The sequence below is a fragment of the Mus pahari genome, chromosome 8 (assembly GCF_900095145.1).
Source record: "Mus pahari chromosome 8, PAHARI_EIJ_v1.1, whole genome shotgun sequence".
Lineage (NCBI taxonomy): Eukaryota > Metazoa > Chordata > Mammalia > Rodentia > Muridae > Mus > Mus pahari.
This window is the reverse complement of record NC_034597.1, coordinates 50,541,562-50,561,942: the sequence shown is the minus strand read 5'-3', so window position 1 is coordinate 50,561,942 and position 20,381 is coordinate 50,541,562. Positions and strand designations below refer to the sequence as shown.

The window sequence follows — 20,381 nt, the reverse complement described above, 5'->3', positions numbered from 1 at the left end:
AGCTACAGTGTACTTACATATAATAAATAAATCTTTTTTAAAAAAAAAAAGAATTGACATTTTTATGCTTTTTCTCCTTTTAGCTCTCTTTAGATGGCAACAGTGACATATTTTTAAATCTTCATAAATGAGAGGAAATAGATGAAGAATGTAAGTTACACCAAAGTAAAATGTTAGAGTCAATTTCTTTTTTTAAACATCTAATTCTGTGTAATATATCTTCACTCTATTAATTTACCTTGAGGTTTTTAAGAAAGATTTTTATTTCTTAATGAGATGTAAATTTAAAATGTCAGTTTTTCCTATGTAAGATGTAGCTTGTATATGTATATATACATATATATGTGTCATGTGTGTGTGTGTCTGACCTATATGAAGTCACACATAGCCTAGAGAAGAAGAGACTTTTGGTCCTAATTGCCTGAGGTAGAGGAAGTACTGCCAATCTTGAACAAGGCTTTTTAAGAGTCTTTGTGCATCTTACAACCTGAGTTGTATCCGATTCCGCAAAAAGAAGCCCTGAATTGGACCCGTGTTTCACATATATAAAAAGAGGAGGGCAAAATGATATCAGTTATTACAGTATACCAATGCCCTTTGTCTTTCAACTGAACTGTCAAATGTTCCAATAGTTACTCAGTGTTCCTTCAAACCATTTTCACTTGGTAGCATCAGATACCAAGAAATGACAGCACTCTCTTTCGTTAAGTGCTTCAGTATCTCCATTATGCTCAGAGAACACCCCAAGCCTTCTATAACACTGCCCCTGCTTTGCATGTCAGCATCAGATCCTATTGCTGCTAACTGACTGTGTGATGTATACTTGCACACAATCTTTAGTGTTCGTACATCTCTGGCTCATGTTCTCCTTGTGTCCTACATACTGTTCCCCAGGCCATTTTTTTAAGACTCAATTCAGGATAGTCTCCATTGAGATGAGTGCCCCTAGTCTGTTATAGTTCAATATTACACTTTGCCTACAATAACTGGTACCTCTTCTATACGACTACCTCTACTTTCTGTCAGAGCAGCAAACCTTTAATGAGTACTGATTCCATGACAGGAACTTAGGTTAACATCTTTGCATGCACTACTCAATCTCTACAACAGATTTATGAGGTGCATATTATGGAAAGGGAAAAACTGAGAACATGAAATGTGGAACATCCAGGGTTCTGTCATCAGTTGATGAAACCCAAGGTCTCAGTTTTTAGCTATCATCCTAAATCGATTCCCAACACACAAGACAGTGGGTTAAAAGAAATGGGTTTTGTTTCTAACTTCCTAAGGAGGTTAGCTCTAAAGAATACAGGGCCTAGTTGAATGTACATACTATGGGCTGGAGTACAGTATGCTCTCAATAAATAGTTATTAGACTGAGCACTTATCTTAGAAGTATGTCTCACCAGATATATAGGCCACCCATGTATCTCTTATTAAAACATGGAACTGATCCATCTCATTTTTAAATTTAGCACCTTTTAATACATGAGACACTTAAAAACGAGACCAATAAGATTATTCATTACTAATAATTCAGTCTTAAAATTGCCCTGCCCTTTCTGGGATCTCAAGTATTCTAGGTTAGCCTCCAACTTCCTATAGCCAACGATGACCATAAACGTGTGATCCTGAGTGCATCCTACGAGGGGTGTGTGCCACCACACCATGCTGATGCAGTACTGAGTGAGATGCTCTGAAGGTTTGGTACGTCTGGGTAAGCCCACCATCTGCGCCACACTCCAAAACTTTAAAGCTGTCAGTTTTATAAAACACAAAGTATATGTGGGTTAAGAAAAGTAACACAGGAGCCGGAAAGATGTCACAAGTTAAGAGCACTGGCTGCTCTTGCAGTGGACCTAGATTTGTTTCCTAGCACGCAGATGATGGCTTAAACCATCTCTAACTCTAGTTCTACGGGAGCCAATACCCTCTTTTGGCTTCCACAGATGCTGGGTACTCACATGATGCATATACATATATGTAGGCAAACACTCATACATATAAAATAAAAACAAGTAAGTATTTAAAAAGGGAAAATAATAAAGAGAAAAAATTCTGAAATAGTAGCATTTACCTCATGAAAAACAATATGTACAAGGTCCTGTGTCGAATCTCTAACAACCTCCTATACATATAAATTCAGAATATAATTTAGACTTTTAAAACTAAGATCAAATTTCAAGAAATGAAAATCTCTGGGATCTATGATTAGGCAAAAAGTTCTTAGCCTTGACTATAACAAGTGAAGAAATAATACACTAATTTCTTGGATGGTTTTAATCCTCTAGGAGGCAGAGGTAGGTGGATCTCTGTGAGTCTAAGGCCAGCCTGGTCAACATAGTGAATTCCAGGACAGTCAGGGCTACGTAGATAGTCCCTATCTCACCTATCTTAAAGGAGGGAACACACACACACACACACACACACACACACACACACACACACACACACACGGGCGGGGGGGAGAGACAGAAATAGAGAGAATTGGGGGCTGGAGAGATGGCTCAGTAGTTTAGAGCACTGAATGCACTTCCAAAAGTTCTAGGTTCAATTGCAAGCAGTCACTCACATGGTTGCTCATACCTACCTATAGCTCCAGTCCTAAAGGATCTAACATCTTCTGTGGGCACCACACATATATAGTATACAATCATACAGGCAGGTAAAGCATCCATACACACACACACACACACACACACACACACACACACACACACACACAAAACCTAAAAAAAAAAAAAAACCAACCATCTAAACAAACACAAACAACTTTTGTTCACAAGAAGTTTCTGTTAGTAAGATCAAAACATAGGATACCGAGTGGGGGAAATATTGTAAGCCACATCTACCAAAAAAGATCAGTATCTAGAGTACACAGACTTAGTTAAGTCATAAGACACTTTGTCAAAGAGGCCATATAGTTAGTTGAACAGAGACACATTAAAGATGTTCAACGTCCAGAACCTTCAGGAAGTGCACAGTAAAACCACAGTGAGATACACATCACTCATTCTGACAGATCTATCATAATGGCTGAAATGAAAACTAAAGACAACAGGAAACACTAGCAGAAGTGACAAAAGCACACTTACACTGTGATGGAAATGTAAAACATGGGACACAGCTCAGTGGGTAAAGATATATGCCCTTGCAGAGGACGTGAGTTTGATACTGGGAAGCCGTAGTAGGAGAGAACCAAGTCCAGAAAGTTGCCCTATGACCTTCACACTATTGAGCTGTCGCAAGTAGGCTTATGCACACATACAATGATAGTAATGAACATAGTAATGAACACGATGTTTTAAAAAGGAAATGTAAAACTATATAGCCAGTTTATAAAACATTTAAGGACTTTTTTTTTTTTTTGGTTTTTCGAGACAGGGTTTCTCTGTGTAGCCCTAGCTGTCCTGGAACTCACTCTGTAGACTAGGCTGGCCTCAAACTCAAAAATCCACCTTCCTCTGCCTCCTGAGTGCTGGGATTAAAGGTGTGCACCACCATGCCTGGCAAGGACTTCAAGAAATAAAAACACCAAGCTGCTAGAGACTACTTCTTGTTCCAGACCAGAGGGTCCTGATGCAAAGGACAGAGCAGAGGGTTCAGATACAGAGGATTGGAGAAGAGAAAACCACCAAAAGGTTGATTATAAGGAAGCTACATCCAGAAATAAACCAAAAATTAATGCAGTAATTGGAGATTGCACATTATGTAGTTAGTAGATTTTCAGCATGAAGAAACATTTGTTAGCTGGCAAACTTATAAAAGGTCAACAGTTGTTTGTTTAATAATGAATGGCATGTAAGGGTATATCAACCAAAATAAAACAAGAACAGGAGAAAAGGAATGAAATGACCAGAAGTAACTGCTGGTAAGTGTGAACACAAGGAGAGGAGGGCTTATAAAATACCTGCTTCAATGGGGATTGCACTGGATCTGTAGACAGTTTTGGTAAGACGGCCAATTTTACTATCTTAATCCTACCGATCCATGAGCAGGTAGAGAACTGCATATGGAAAATCCATATCCTAGGGCAACAATGTAGGGGCTCACTGCAGTTTTCCCCAAAAGAAAGAGCATGCCACAACCCCCTTGCTAGTACATGGAAGGTCAGCATCCTCATCACAAAGAGGGTCTGAGAAGTCACTGTCCTCAAATCTGTATTTCAGGATCCTCTGTAGGACCTTCCCTCCTCAGTCTCTCATTTGCCTTACAGATAACCTGTAAGGTTAATCAATGTGTAGCAACCCTTTGTGATGTTCCTCTAACTGGGAAGCTGGCAACTGCTCTGGACACCATGTGACTCTTCTCTTCCTATTTAACTGCTCAACCTTCAGAGTCCAGAGTCAGTCCATGGTCTAATTAAATGACTGAAGGGCTTTCCCATTTTCCCTTTGCTTCTTCACTTACTATCTGAGTGTTGCTCACACTTCCAGTCTAATACAGTGTCTAGTTTGCGCTGTCACTTATTCTTTTCATTGTATTCTAGCACTGTTCTAATGGGGTACGAGCAATGTCTGGAGCTGCTGGAGGGAAGGCTGTGTCAGCTTCCCTTGGCTTCAAGCAGTCTTTTGGAAACCAGGAAAGGTAGGTTCTTCTTTCCTTCTCTGACCTCATAATATGCTCAGATGGTTCTTCTCTGTCAGCAAAGTTAAGCCTTAAAGAATTTATGACAGAAATGAGATTTGTTTTTTAAACTCAGCTCTGTCTCTTAGCTATTATTTACTGGCAGCAGAACCCTCTGCTTTTGTCCCCTTGCCCACAGGTTTCTTATGGATTCTTGAAGGAGAAATGACTCTGTCACGCAGACTTCTGAGTTAGTTACTCATGTCCACTGTGATATCACTGTTCTACAAACACACTGCTGTCAGTGGGAAGTCCGAATCTCCTGTTCTCAGGTTTCAGACCCTGTTATACCATCTTGCTCCAGCAGCTGTTACTGTCTCACCATGCTGAAGTAGAGAACCATCTAGTGCCCTTCACTCAGCACACACTGCTCACCCCAGTCCCTATAAAAGGTTCAGGATAACAAAGGTGAAGCCCAGCCCCATGAGAAACAACTTCAATCTACCCAGTCATCTTTTCTTTAAACTCCTTCCTTTGGAGCAGTTCTCAAATTGTCTCTCTCCCTGTCCCAAATGCTTCTCTTCTCAATTTTCTACCCTACTAGCCTTCTGCTAAAGGAGAAATCTCTCCTACTTCTATTACTATTCTCTGCAAGGGAATCTAAGTCCACTGCTTTCCTTTTGGTCATAGTCCAGAGACTGCATACAACTTGCCTCACACCCACTAACGTGAATTCTAAATGAAAGTTTATGTCTTTGTTTTTCCTTTGCTCCCACCTCTTTGCAGGAAATGTAGAGGACTCTTTTCTTATTAAAAGCTACTGCTCAACAATATCTAAAACAAATAAAAATGGGCCCGCTAACGTTCAGTGGGCAAACGTGATTGCCACTGAAGTCTGACAAGGTGAGTTGCATGCTAGGTGGGAGAAGAGAATCAACTTGTGGAAGATGGCATTACTCTCCACATGTGAGCCATTTTACTCATGCCCCTGCAAACACACACACCATTACCATGCCCCAATAATAATGATGATGATGATAAATAGAGACTTCAAAGGTTATAACAAAACAATTCAGTTTGTATTTCATTTAGTTGGAGAGTAACTGAAAATACTGACATTTTTATACACTTTGCATTTATATTTAGTTTTTATAGAATGTAATATATATACATACACATACATATATGCATGTCTTTTACATAGTTTAATACTGACAGAGTGATGTGAGTTCTTGCCATTGCTCTATATAGATGAGAAGATCTGGGTTAAGTTAATTTACTGGCTGTAGAGGCTGGACTCCAGACACCTGCATCAACATGTCAAATATTTTCTACCATGACAAGCTTCTACTATGTTCTTAAACTCAGTAAAAGAAACACTTAAGTATATGAATATAGTAAAAGTATACTTTGATTCCATGCATGCCCAGTTTAAAAAGGAAATGGGAATAAGGTGGAAACAGAGATTTAACAAGCCAAACACACAGAAGAGAAGAGACGGAAATGTCAGAGAGAAACAGAGTAAGGGAGAGAAAGACAGGGTATCTGAAGGAGCAATGAGTTAAAGTCTGGGTCCTTTGACTCCAGCGCACTCTGACTCTACAATTCCACCAGACTTCTGCACACTTTCTATCTAATCTGTCCAGGGAGCTATGCACTCGTATTTCACAGATCTCTAGAACCCTAACTTTATGTCAGCTCGATTATTGTAATTCATTTCTTCCTACTTATCTGGGAATAAAGCCAAAAGCAATTCTCTTAAAACCCTGCATAATTCCCATCTATGAAAATGTGGGATATGTTCTACTAGCTGGCTGCCTTGTCTGGCCTCAGTGGGAGAGGAAGCACCTAGCTTCACAGAAGCTTGAAGTGCCAGGGTTGGGGGGTACCCAGTTACACAAAACAACTACAGTATGCTTTTTTGCTCACTGTAAGTTTTATGAAAGCTGTTAGTATCATATGTGGACATTAATTAAGTATGGACACTTATTATTTATTGCTAAGCACCAGGAAAGATATTAGGGACTTTAATTATTTACTCTGGAGAAGCAGAAAAGACAGCCATGCACAGGTCTTTCACCTCAAAGTCTATGAGCTGCAGGTCAGCTATGAGTGTCACCAGCAACCCGCTGCTGTAGAGCTCCTGCGCCAGCTGAGCCACTGCTTCTGTAGGGGGCTCTTTGTCGTTCGTCCCACATAGGATCTCCTTCATTGCTTGCAGAGATTTTGACACTTCTTCTGAAGCCTAGTGACCAGAAAGTATGTTAATAGTTTAAAGGAATACAAATTTTTGGTTTTAAGGAAGCAAACAGCTCCCCTCAATATGTATTGCATATGTATGCGTGTGCCCGTGTGCACATACGCGCGCGTGTGCGCGCGCACACACACACAGATACAAATCCATACTTCTTGGGCCTATCATTTGTCATCAAAGATAATTTTCTGGCTATAAATAAACAATAGCAGCAATACAAAAACATTAGTAGGGATTGGTTTTTCTTAATCTTTTTTTTTTTTTGGTTTTTCGAGACAGGGTTTCTCTTTGTAGCCCTGGCTGTCCTGGAACTCACTTTGTAGACCAGGCTGGCCTCGAACTCAGAAATCCGCCTGCCTCTGCCTCCCAAGTGCTGGGATTAAAGGCGTGCGCCACCACGCCCGGCTCGGTTTTTCTTAATCTTAAATAATGTTATTAAATTCATGTGAAAAGATCCCTAATATTTCTTTTTAGACAATATAACTGAAGTCTCAAGTAATAGTCATATTTTTGGTAGAAACTATAAAGTGTATTCTTGAAAATTGAGTATTTTGATGACTTACAAACTGCCATAAGTCTTTATTTAACGCTTTTGCTAAGAATTTTCAATGGCTTCTTACGCTCTTGATCTTCTAAAGGTTCAAGTATAAAATCCCAATTTGTTAAAACTTACAAGCTTGGACATACTTATTCATCCCACACAACCATCTGTTTTGTATTTGTAAAACTTAGAGCAGTTTAATGACAGTTTGGGAATAATGTGCAAACCCACTGAGGCAGAATGTAGACAGGTGTGGAACTGGGGAGTGGGGTGTGAGGACTGACTGCTGATGGGTGTGGGCTTCTCTTGGGAATGGGAGACATGTTCTCAAATTAGATAGTAGTGATGGTTACACAATCTTGTGAACTGTGAAAACCCAGAGCTGAGAAATTAAATGCTATGAGAAATACCTCAAAAACCCTCATTAAACTAGTACAATTGACAAAAGAAAGACTAATTTAGTTGGCAGTTTGTGCTTATATTTGTAAAAAACTATATTTTAGTTGACTTTCCATTGTAGTATGACAGTAATCAAAAATGAGATGAAATGAGTGGAGTAAGACAAATTAGAAAAAAATAACATATCAGCATGGTACTGCTTTTAAAAAGGCATTTCTCAAATTCTTTAGCTTATTACAGCCTTAAGAATAATTATAAAGAAAACCCCTCTGCTGTCATAAATCCAAGTCAAGTGGCCATATTTTCAGCACCCTGTCACCTTGAGTGTACTTTTTTACCCATATGCATGTCACAAAAATGACAATAATTTGTACCTTAAATGTCCCAGAAAGGTCCATGTGTTCAGTGGGGCACTTGTGGGGTGGCAGGGCCTAATAGGAGGTCTCTTCTCTAGTCACTGGGAATGTGTTTTTGAATGAGATTGTAGGATGGACCACATCATCTACTTTTTTTTTCCTGTCATTTTCCATCCCAGCTGCAAGCTGTGTCACATGCTCCCCACATGATGTACTGTCCCTACCAGCAGCCCAAGAGCAATGAGGCCAAAACTCCAAGGACAAACCAACTCTCCCTTTTTCTAAGCTGGAAACCTGAGGCATTAAGTTCCACTGTCCACAGTAATGACGGTTTTACTTCTTCCTATCTTTCGCCTCTGTCTTACCTCGCTGCAGTAAGTAAGCCCCTCCAATTCTGAAGAACACTTGTTCCTTTCATGCTATGCTCCTTTCACTCAGTTTCCATCAGTGGAGTTTGTCTCTGGAGCTGCATGGAGGCAGCAGTTCAAGTGCCACCATCTCTACTGCTCCACTCATGGGTGTACAGCAACTTCTTAGTCTTATGGTTAGTACATTTGCGAGCTGTTCTCATTGAGAAGCTGTGAAGTAAATTCTCACATGTCTCTCCTATGCATGTGCATGGATATGCCGGGTACCACTACTGGGATTATGGTATGCACATATGTATGTGCTCTGTCACTTGCAATGAGCACAAGTGCTCCTGATCTTAATCCTTGTCAGCATCACTGTGAATGTGATGTAGGTTTAATTGGCCTTTTCCCAATTTTTAATAAAAACTAGGAAGTGTTTTTGTTTTTGTTGTTTGCCATTTAGATTTATACATATTTTATGAACGTTGCTTTTAGTTACTATTTGAACCAAAACTTGGCTCAATATCTCAATGAATATCAGAATCAGAACAAGACATTTCTCCAATTCCTTAGGATTACAGTTTTATCACATACTTGGACAGAAGCATACTATGATGCTAAGATTTTTATTTCCTAACAGGTCATCTTGAGTCTAGTCACTGCAGAAAGAGTCAAATATGTAGGACTTAAAATTCTTTCAAAGGGATGAATGGAAGCCGCTCCCCACCCCTATGAGGAAGTCTCTTGGTCAATGTGAAATGTCTTTTTTTCACATAACTGTAATACAATACAATAATAAAGCCCAGAGATCTTGAAGCTCTGATGTCTACAGTGACTTGGGGTGGGTCAGAGGCTCTGGACAGTGAACCAAAGATTCAGTACAACAAGCCCAACAGTTACTAGCTGCATAAAACTGCAACAACCTATGTACATAACAGGGACCACAATTAACAATTCTTCATTAAACTTTCACATGGGCTTCTCCTTGGAATATACACATTTTAATAAGGTTTTGTTTTGAATCATACCTTGTCTGTCTTTTTGTCTTGCTTTTCCAAAATGGCCAGGTTGTCTTTAAGAATTTTGACAATTTCTGCTGGATTTTTGTGTGATTTACTAAACAAAGGCATTTTTTTCATGTATAAAAACCTCTTCTTCCAATATGGAATGCTAAAAAAAAAAAACAAAACAACAACAAAAAAACCACAAATAAGCCAAGTTTTTAAAAAATGAGAACTTTTAACTCCTAACATGTCTAATTCTTATGGCATAATGAAAGTTTTTAGTAACACCAGTTTAATAATTTGAAACATTAAACTGATCAAATTGAGTTTCAAGTTTGACTTTAAATTTAAATAGATATAAACTATTTTAAGAAAGTTTAAGGAGAAAAGTTCCTGAACAGTACAACAATGACTTATGCTCTAAGATCAAGAATTGACAAATGGGACCTCATAAAATTGAAAAGCTTCTGTAAGGCAAAGGACACTGTCAATAGGTCAAAATGGCAACCAATAGATTGGGGAAAGATCTTTACCAATCCTAAATCTGACACAGGGCTAATATCCAATATTTACAAAGAACTCAAGAAGGTAGACTCCAGAGAACCAAATAACACTATTAAAAAATGAGGACCAGAGTTAAACAGAGAATTCACAACTGAGGAAACTTGAAGGGCTCAGAAACACCTAAAGAAATGTTCAACATCCTCAACATTCTCACCAGAGAAATGCAAATCAAAACGACCCTGAAATTCCACTTCATACCAGTCAGAATGGCTAAAATGAAAAACTCTGGTGACAGCAGATGCTGGCTAGGATGTGGAGAAAGAGGAATACTTCTTTATTGTTGGTGGGATTGCAAGCTAGTACAACCACTCTGGAAATCAGTTTGGCGGTTCCTCAGAAAATTGGGCACAGTACTACCTGAGGACCCAGCTATACCACTCCTGAGCATCTATCCAGAAGATGTTCCAACTTGTAATAAGGACACATGCTATACCACTCCTGAGCATCTACCCAGAAGATGTTCCAACTTGTAATAAGGACACATGCTCCACTATGTTCATAACAGCCACATTTATAATAGCCAGGAGCTGGAAGCAACCCAAATATCCCTCGACAGAGGAATGAATACAGAAAATGTGGTAATTTACACAATGGAGTACTACTCAGCTACTAAAAGCAATGACTTGATAAAATTCGCAGTCAAATGGATGCAACTTGAGAATATCATCCTGAGTGAGGTAACTCAGTCACAAAGGAGCAAACACAGTATGTACTCACTGATAAGTGGCTATTAGTCCAAAGGATTGGAATACCCAAGATTCAATTCACAGACTATATGAAGCTTAAGAGGAAGGAAGACCAAAATGTGAATACTTCAGTGGTTTTTTAGAAGGGTGAACAAAATACAGGAGGAAATATGGAGACAAAGTGTGGAGCAGAGACTGAAGGAAAGGTCATTCAGAGACTGCCCCACCTGGGGATCCATCCCATATACAGCCACCAAACCCGGACGCAATTGTGGATACCGGGATATGCTTGCTAATAGAAGCTTGATATGGCTGTCTCCTGAGAGGCGCTGACAGAGCCTGACAAATACAAAGGAGGAAGCTGGCAGCCAACCATTGGACTGAGCTTGGGGGTCCTTGATGGAGGAGTTGGAGAAGGGACTGAAGGAGCTGAGGGGGCTTGCAGGTCCATGGAGGGAGCAAAAGTGTCAATAGGCCAGACAGACCCCCGGAGCTCCTGGGGACTGGGCCACCAACCAAAGAATACACATGGAGCGACTCATGGCGCTGGCCACATATGTGGCAGAAGATGGCCTTGTTGGACATCAGTGGGAGGAGAGGCCCTTGGGACTGAGGGTGTTCAATGCTCCAGTGTAGGGGAATGCCAGGGTGAGAGGATGGGAGTGGGTGGGTTGGGGAGAACCCTCATAGAGGAAGGGGAGGGGGGGGGGGATAGGGAGTTTCAGAAGGGGAGACCTGGAAAGGGGAAAACATTTGAAATTTAAATAAAGAACATATCAAGAAAGGAAGAAGAAAAAAGAAATTACAATAAAAAAGAAAGTCTAAAAACTTTACTTAAAAGTAAGGATTTTATAAATAAGCAGAATATTTATTGAGAACAAACTGGTATTTTAAAACAAAGTGGGTTAGGATTCATATACTGTAAAAAAAAAAAGTAGTATGAAGAAAGTATTGTACCAACTACTAATAGCAATTAATTAACTGCAATGTAAAATCTTAAAATCTTCCCTGCCTTGAAGAGGTGAAGAGAGTGGGTAAATTTGCAATTCTAAGGCTAAGTACACTTGTTACATAGGCTAGAGAAATGGCTGTCACTGCTGACAGCAGTAAGAGAAACACATCTTGTAATGGAAGGTTCCATTTAGTAAAAGAATATTCATTAATATTTCATGTATTAAAAAACATGATAAAATACAGTAAAGGTCTCTAAGATTCAAACATCTGGAATATATTCCCTTTACAGTTTTTCTACACATACAAAGATATGTTCAAGCAAAACTAGAATAATAGCAAACATAATATTTGGCAATTTTCTCCACTTTTTAATACTCTAAATATCATTCTATAGGCATGTTTAGTTCTACTACAATATTTAAAAATTTATATTATTGTTTATATATGCATAAAATATGTGTGTGGATTATGGGTATTTTTATGCCTTAGTGCATATGTGGAGGTCAGGGGTCAATTCTCTTCTTTGACAGTGGTTTCTTGACAGAACCTTAGTCATCAGGCTTATATGGCTATGTTTTTAGCCATATCATCCCTAGGTTGACAACATTTTTAATACCAACCTCACATTATATAAATACGTTATCATTTATTTTATCCTTATTGGTAGACAAGAGAGATTTTTCATTTTTCCCAATAACTGACTTATTAACAATGATGCAATCAGTCAATGAAGAAATAATATCAAACCTAAAGGGCACAGGTTTGATGGGAGCACCATCCGCAGCCATCCATCTGTGATGATACTGTACCATATCCCTCATCTCACTAGATTCCTATCTATTTCCAGTCTTTTCGCGGAATTTCTGCTGCATCTGTGAATTGCCTTATATCCAACCAAAAATTCTTTTAAGGAACACAATCAGTATTTGTTACCTGTGATCAAGAATTGTACTGGAAGACATAATTTAAATAGAAATCAAAACAATTGATATGAACTTTGATGACAAATAGCATATTTAAAAACATTTCGTGCATTCAGAAGAGACTCCTCAATGCAGGCAGGGCTGTATGGAGTGAACTTATTATTAACTCTGAGCCCAAGGAAAAGTTTGTATGTGCAAGCAAACTACTGAAATACATAAAAATACATAAACATTAGACTTTTAAGTTATGAAATGCATGTAATCGCTCTTTCTCTATGCAGTCTTACCTCACCAACAGAAAGAACTAGAATACAAAGAATTCAACTGGGAAGTTCTGGACCTTAAAAGAGTACAAATTATCTTATGGTGTAATAAAAATGATATGAAAGTCCAATGGTCACTTCTCTGTGTGGTTTTTCTCTGCATCAGTATAACTCAAATGCTAATTTACTAAAATTTTAAACATTTTTCAGAACTTCTTGTATTTCTCAATTTCCACCTGCTTGTTGGTATGTGTATTTACTCACTATACAAGCAATATTTCATTAGGTTTTATATAGAAACAAGAAGCCATGCGTATATGCATGCATGCCTCCCCCCCATACACACACACACTGAAAGCTAATGAGGAGTGAGGGAAGAAGCCATGCAGGAGGAGGGAGATAAAGGTGGAGAAAAGGAAGGATGTGGGGTTACATATGATCAAATTACACGATATGCTTAAAAGATAGTATCTTCATGGAAGCCAGTGCTCTGTACAATTAATACATAACAAAAACCAAAAAAGAAAGCTACTCTCCAAAATCCAAAATAATAAATGAACTTCTACTGAGAATATTCTGAAAAACAATGAAATCAAGTGTTCTGCACAGGAACCTTGCTTGCTAGTAGCAGAGTTTTGAGCCATGAACAAGCAAAACCCCCTCTGCTCTTTGGAACTCTAGGCTATGGAAAAACAAATACTTGAGATACAAGGAGAGGATGCAATAGCACAGTGCCACACAGCACCTCTTAGCACAGTACCCTTTTTGGAAACATTTTCATCTTAAATGTACTACTGGCTGAAATAAGTTCAATATCAAATTCATCTAATAACATTTTACAATTGACTGAAACTTTGAGGGAAATCAAGACACGCCCTCAAATCATAGAGCTCCATCCCCCAGGACCCTAGCAAACTAAGGCAGAGGTTTCCTGCATGGCCATTTCTCTCTCATCAGACTGGCCAGGCCATCCATTCTCAGCCTGGAGACCTTCCCCTTTGCATACAAACCTGGCTGCCAATTTTACTTTCTGGACACTGATATGTGTCTAGTTCACCCAGTCAGTCACACTGAACACTTAAAAACAAGTCAGCTGTTGACTTAGAACATTTGCTTTATAAATCCAAGCTCAGGTGACCATGTGGCTCGGATGCCTAACAAGTACAAGGTCTCTCCGTTCATTGCCAGTACTGGGAAAACAATACTGTGTTTCCACCTAGTTTTGATAAATGAACTGCATTCAGAAATTAATATTCTTGACTATCATTTTTCTATTTTAAAATAAAAAATATCTCTTAAATTAAGCCAGAAAAGTTTAAATAATGATAATGCTAACATTTTAAAATCTAGATGATGGCAATGGATATTAAAAGTGCATATGTATCATTATATCTGTTGCATACTTAGTAGCAATAAAGAAAATAGAGTGTTATCCCATATGAAATGATAGCAGAGAGGGGGCAGAGTAATCAAACAACAAAAGGAAACAAGGAACAAATCACAATAGCAAAAGATGCAATGGCTTATGCTTTGTATAAAGACAAAAAACATTTAAAACCTATCATTTAAAGAACCGTTCTAATCAAGATTAATGATGAAATACAAACTTAAGTTTGTCTTGTGCCTTTTAAAAGAAACAAACAATTCTCTTTCAATGCACATCCCAACAGAATGGCCTCTTAAAAAACAACAGCAATGCAAAAAATATCCTAGGACTGGCCAGACCCATCCACCCTCACAGGACCATGAGAAAATAGACATGGTTCTAGGAAGAAAAGTTTACATAGCCTCACAATTAAATCTCTAGCTAACACATTATTTCTGCACACACAGATTATATCCATATATCTATAAATATAAAGTTAAAAAGATTTAATAGAATCAAGTGAACAAATAGCTCAACAAAACTAATGTGAAAACTCAAAAATGGTTCTTGAAAGGAAGCCTTTATACTGTTGGCAGGGCATGTGAGAGGGTGTGAATCTACAATTATAATTCATTTGTATGGGAATAACAATAAAACAGAATTTAAAAAGTTAAAGAGGAAACCACCCCAAATATCTCCAAGAAAAGAATAGAAATTGTGACAGAAGTGAAAGAACTGAATCAGAGACAAGAAAACTTCCCTGGAGCTATTTCATTCCTTTCTGGAAACATCTGCCTACCCTGTGCCGCACTGCAGCCCATGGAAGGGGCATGAGCACCTGAGCAGGGCCAGAGCATGCACTACACCAGGCTCCACAATTAGGTCACAAATGGATTGTGACACAAGCTAATCAAAATACAGACAGATGAAAGAACACTGTTAGAATACCATAGAAGGGAACTCCAGTGTGCTAGTAGGGGAGATAGGAATTGCTATAGTTAGGACAAGAAATGGTATGGAGGTCCCAAAAATTGTTACTGGTAGAATTATCAACTAGCTGGTCACTGTTTTCACTTCAGGAGACCTATCCAAAGGGACTGAACTCAATGTGTAAAGGGAAATCTGCATCCCATGATCACTGCAGCTTCACTCACACAGTTAACTCACATAATTAACTTATGTCTACTAATGGATAAAGAAAGACACACCACAGAAAATAGGAGTGAGATAGCTAAGAGGATAAAGTGCTCACTGTGCAAACCTGATAAACTGAGTTCAATCCCTTGAACCTATGTAAAAGCAGAAGGTGAAAAATCAATTCCGCAAACACAATGCACCGTGGCACGCGCGTACACACACACACACACACACACACACACACACACAAAACCAAAGGGAAGTGGTTCATGCCACTTGTGACAACATTTATGGATAATTATTAAAATAAACCAAGCATAGAAAGTCAAATATTCTAAAGGAACTGCCAAAGGTGGGGAACTGGGAAAAGAGAACAAGCAGTTGCTGATTAAGAATTGCAGAAAGAGCCGGGCATGGTGGCGCATGCCTTTAATCCCAGCACTCGGGAGGCAGAGGCAGGCGAATTTGAGTTCGAGGCCAACCTGGTCTACAGAGTGAGTTCCAGGACAGCCAGAACAACACAGAGAAACCCTGTCTCGAAAAACAAAAAACAAAAAACAAAAAACAAAAAAACAAACAAAAAAAAGAATTGCAGAAAGTTGGACATCTTTTGGGTATATGCCCGGTAGTGGTATAGCTGGATCTTCAGGTAGAACTATTTCTAGTTTTCTGAGAAACCATCAGTTTGTTTCCAAAGTGGTTTCACCAGCTTGCAATCCCACCAGCAATGGAGGAGTGTTCCTCCACACCCTCGCCAGCATTTGCTGTTGACTGAGTTTTTGATCTTAACCATTCTGATTGGTGTGAGGTGGAATCTCAGGGTCACTTTGATTTGCATTTCCCTGATGACTAAGGATGCTGAACATTTCTTTAAGTGCTTCTTGGCCATTCAAGATTCCTCAGTTAAGAATTCTTTGTTTAGCTCTGTATTCAACTCTTTAATAGGGTTATTTTTAACCTAGAATTGTTCCTGTCTAAAGGAAATGCAGGGACAAAAATGGAGCAGAGACTGAAGGAAAGGCCATCAAGAGACTGCCCCACCTTGGGATCTATCCCATCTGCAGAGACCAAACCCTGACACTATTGCTGATGCCAAAAAGTGCTTACTAACAGGAGCCTGGTATAGATGTCCCCTGAGAGGCTCTGCCAATACCTAATACAGATGCAGATACTCACTGCCAACCACTGGACTGAACCCCATAAGAACAACAACAATATCGACTAACCAGACTCCCCCCCACCCCAGCTCCCAGGGACTAAACCAACCAAAGGTATACATGGGTGGGTCCATGACCCCAGCTACATATATGGCAGAGGACTGGCTTATCTGGCATCAGTGGGAAGGGAGGCCCTTGGTTCTGTGGAGGCTTGATGCCCCACAGAAGAGGGATGCTAGAGAGATGAGAAGAGAATGGGCTGGTGGGTGGAGGAGTACTCTCTTGGAGGCAAAGAGGATGGGATGGGGTGTTGTAGAGTGGAAACCAGGAAAGAAGACAACATTTGAAATGTAAATAAATAAAATAACCAATAAAAATTGCAGATAGACAGAAGGAATCAATATTTAGATACAGTACCATAGTGACTAATAGTAGTAAAAAATACAGTCTAGTCTTTATCTGAAAATAAAATTCTTCAATAGCACTTTCCCTTGTTGGTATTTGAAGATAAATGAAATAATATATTCTAATATTCAAAAGTTATATAACTATAATATTTTATTTAATAACAAATTATAGTTTTAATACTCTAAGTTAAATGGCTACATAAATAATTTAAATAAAATATTTTTCATTTCCACCACTTTTAGTTATGTTTATGCATGTAGGTCTGTATATAAGAGAAGTGCTTTTAGAAACCAGAGGCATTAAACCTTTTGAAGTCTTCTGAGTAACAGACCTTAGTTAGCCACCCTTTATGGGTGCAGGGAACACAGCACCAATCCTCCACAAGAGAAGTATATGTTCTAAAAAGCTGGGTCACCCAGCCCCTAAATAAAATCTTTTTAAAGAAGTAGAAAGCAATGCCCAGTTTCCTATCCATCTCTCTTGGAATAGGTGAAACAAAACAAGCTCTTTTGTCTGTTTGCTAGAGCACCCTAATGGATACCCCAATTGACCTGTCCTCCAGGTTCTCACTGCTCTTAATTATTTACAATTGTAAACATTACTGTATCACATATTCCTTTGAATGTGTGCTTACACATTTGGGCCAGGGTTTCTATGGTACAGAGGTTTCAACAGTTTTCTGTCTAAATAGTATTAGCATTAGCAACAAGGGAATGACTGGAAAAGGCGATGAACTGAGTGACAGTGACATCAGAAAGCACATAGATGAGTGAGGAAATAGCAGAGACAGATGCAATACACAGACATCTCTGTAATTTTAGAAGCAATGAAACAAATCTTGAAGAAAAGATTGAGGGAGGGGGGTGTAATAGCTTGGTGACAGAGTGCTTGCCTAGAACATTAGGAGGCCAGAGTTCTATTATAACAGAGCAGCAAAACAACTTAGAGAAAAGGACTACAAAGACAGTGTTACTACAAATATACTACAAATACGAAAAATTTGAATTTGTATACATAATTAAAGCTTCAGACAAATAAGAGAATTCTATGATAGGGATTCTAAAGAGAACTGGCTAGCATCGCTCCAAAAGAATACTAGCCAGGCACCATGGTGCAGGTTGAAGGGGGTCATGAACTGAAGTCCAGTCTGCACTTCACAGCAAAGCACTGTAAGTTAACCAGTTAAAACTCAACATCTCTTTGAGAAGAAAAAAAAAAAAAAAGCCCACCAGAGAAATAACTCATAGATAACAGAAAAAGACAGAGGAAATATAGTTATCAAATACATTCTCTTTAACTGAAAACTGACCTAAAAGCTGGGTGAGGTGGTATACACTTGAAATATGAATGATGGGAAAGTAGAGACGGGGGATTCCAAGGTTTACTGGCCAGCCAGTCCAGTGTAATCTGCTGAATCTCAGGTCCAAGTGAAAGACCTGTTTCAACAAGGTTGGCAGCCATTCTTGAGGTACACCTCAAGCTGTCCTTTGGTTTCCAAACATATTTGTGTGCATGTGTACCTGTTCACATACATGCACAATAACACACATGTATGCACATAGAGTTAATAATGGCAGCCTCAGAATAGTACAGTCAAACTATTTAATGACTGGAAAATGGAAACACCTTTCATATAGTACTTAAAATTACTAAGCAACCTTTTTATTTTAAGGATCCCACTGTGAAATTCTGACCCTCCCATCCTTTGAAGCCATTAGTTAAATATAATTTCTTTGGCTTTGAAATTTCATGAAGAGTGGTACTTGGCTCAAGTTCTAGAGAAAAAGCCAAAGAGATCATTAAGCTCTGTGGCCAGCAAACATAGGCAGAGAGACCGTGTAGTATATTTGGCAGCACTCCTAACTTGTGTTTGAGAGCCATTAAAGATGGACCAACATCAGTCATCTGAGCAATTTAAATGGAATTGGGGGTACGTGAGGCATTGCATGTCCTTGCTGGTATCTTACTTCAGATATCTCAAAGGTACAAATGTCTTTCTTAGGTGGTTAGTGAATATTTTAGACCTTTTTTTCTCATTTCCAACTGTGCTGTTCAATAACAGTTCTTAAGTCAAAAGGTTTCACCAGGATTTTGAAGGGAGTGATAAATCCATCTCTGACGTAAAAAGACATTTCAGGAATTGAACATTCACAAAAGCATCTATATGAACTTCAACTGCCAACTTGTTAGTTAAAAAAAAACTCAAGTCAAAATTAACTTTCTTTTTTAAAACATACATTTATTTTTCAATCAAGATGAGAGCATTTCCAAGATTCTCATAGCTTGAACTTAAAGCACGTGTATGTGTGTGCATGTGTAACCATGTGTGTATATGTGCACATATGAATGTAGGAATTAAATGTAGGGTTTTTGGTGTGCTAGACAGGTGCTCTACCACTGAGCTACATTCTTATCTGTATTACAAAAGGCAATAAATATACATAAATGGCAAATGACTAGGCATAAAAGATTTGTTTTTAAATTCAACAACAAGAAGGTTACATCATGAGTATACACAATGCCAGTGCTGACTGAATTGTTCTTTTAAAATTCATGGCTTGGAGAGATGGCTCAGTGATTAAGAGCACTGATTGATCTTCCAGAGATCCTGAATTCAATTCTCAGCAACCACATGGTGGCCCCCAACCATCTGTAATAAGAGCCAATGGCCTCTTATGGTGTGACTGAGACATTGTATTCACATACATAAAACAAATAAATAAATCTTTAAAAAATAATAAATTTGATTAGATATGATTTTAAAACTGAACTGAAAAGTACACCTAAAAAGTTCTAATTTGCTATGTCCAAGAATACTCCCATGAAAATCAAAACTGAGAATTGCTGTCACATAGACAAATTACAAAATGCATCACTATAGTTAGGTTTGCCATAGCAACAGCTATTACATATGGCAAAATATCTTCTAACTTTATCTCAATATTTAAGTATTCTTTCCATTACTATTAGAAACCACAACTGAACTTTGTACTTTAAAACTGACAAACTAAAGTGAAAAATTAGCAGACTACTGATAAAGTATAAAAGTGATTTCACAGATAATTATTTACTCTAGAGCAGTGGTTCTCAATCTTCGTAATGGTGTGACCCTTTAATATGTCATGCTGTGATATTAAATTATTTTCATTGCTATTTCATAAGTGTAAGTTTGGTACTGTTATGCATCGTAATATAAACATCTGTGCTTTATTATGGTCTTAGATGATCCCTGTGAAAGGCTCATTTGACCCTCCAAAAGGGTCCTGACCTATATGTTGGGAATCATTGCTTTAGAGGTTCAACTGATTTGAATGGCCTCCTTCCTCTGACCTCTTTGGTACTAAGATTACATACATGTGCCACCAGGTCTGGCTTGACTTGGTTTTTATATGGTTTGTTTTAACAACAGTTTCTGCAGGAGACATTTTCTAAAACTGAATAATTTACACAGAA

General features: G+C 38.5%; 1 protein-coding gene across 3 annotated transcripts in view; it reads right to left on the bottom strand.

Annotated features, from left to right (window-relative positions):
* Cab39l (calcium binding protein 39 like) overlaps positions 1 to 20,381 on the bottom strand; it is a 94,822-nt gene that overhangs the window by 40,219 nt on the left and 34,222 nt on the right. For all 3 annotated transcript variants that reach the window (XM_029541749.1, XM_021203592.2, XM_029541750.1), the window contains 2 exons: positions 9,495 to 9,636; positions 6,647 to 6,811 (listed from right to left, as the gene is read on the bottom strand). In XM_029541749.1, coding sequence (XP_029397609.1) covers positions 6,647 to 6,811; positions 9,495 to 9,605 — 276 coding nt within the window. In that variant the 5' untranslated portion in view covers positions 9,606 to 9,636. The remainder of the gene's footprint in view (positions 1 to 6,646; positions 6,812 to 9,494; positions 9,637 to 20,381) is intronic.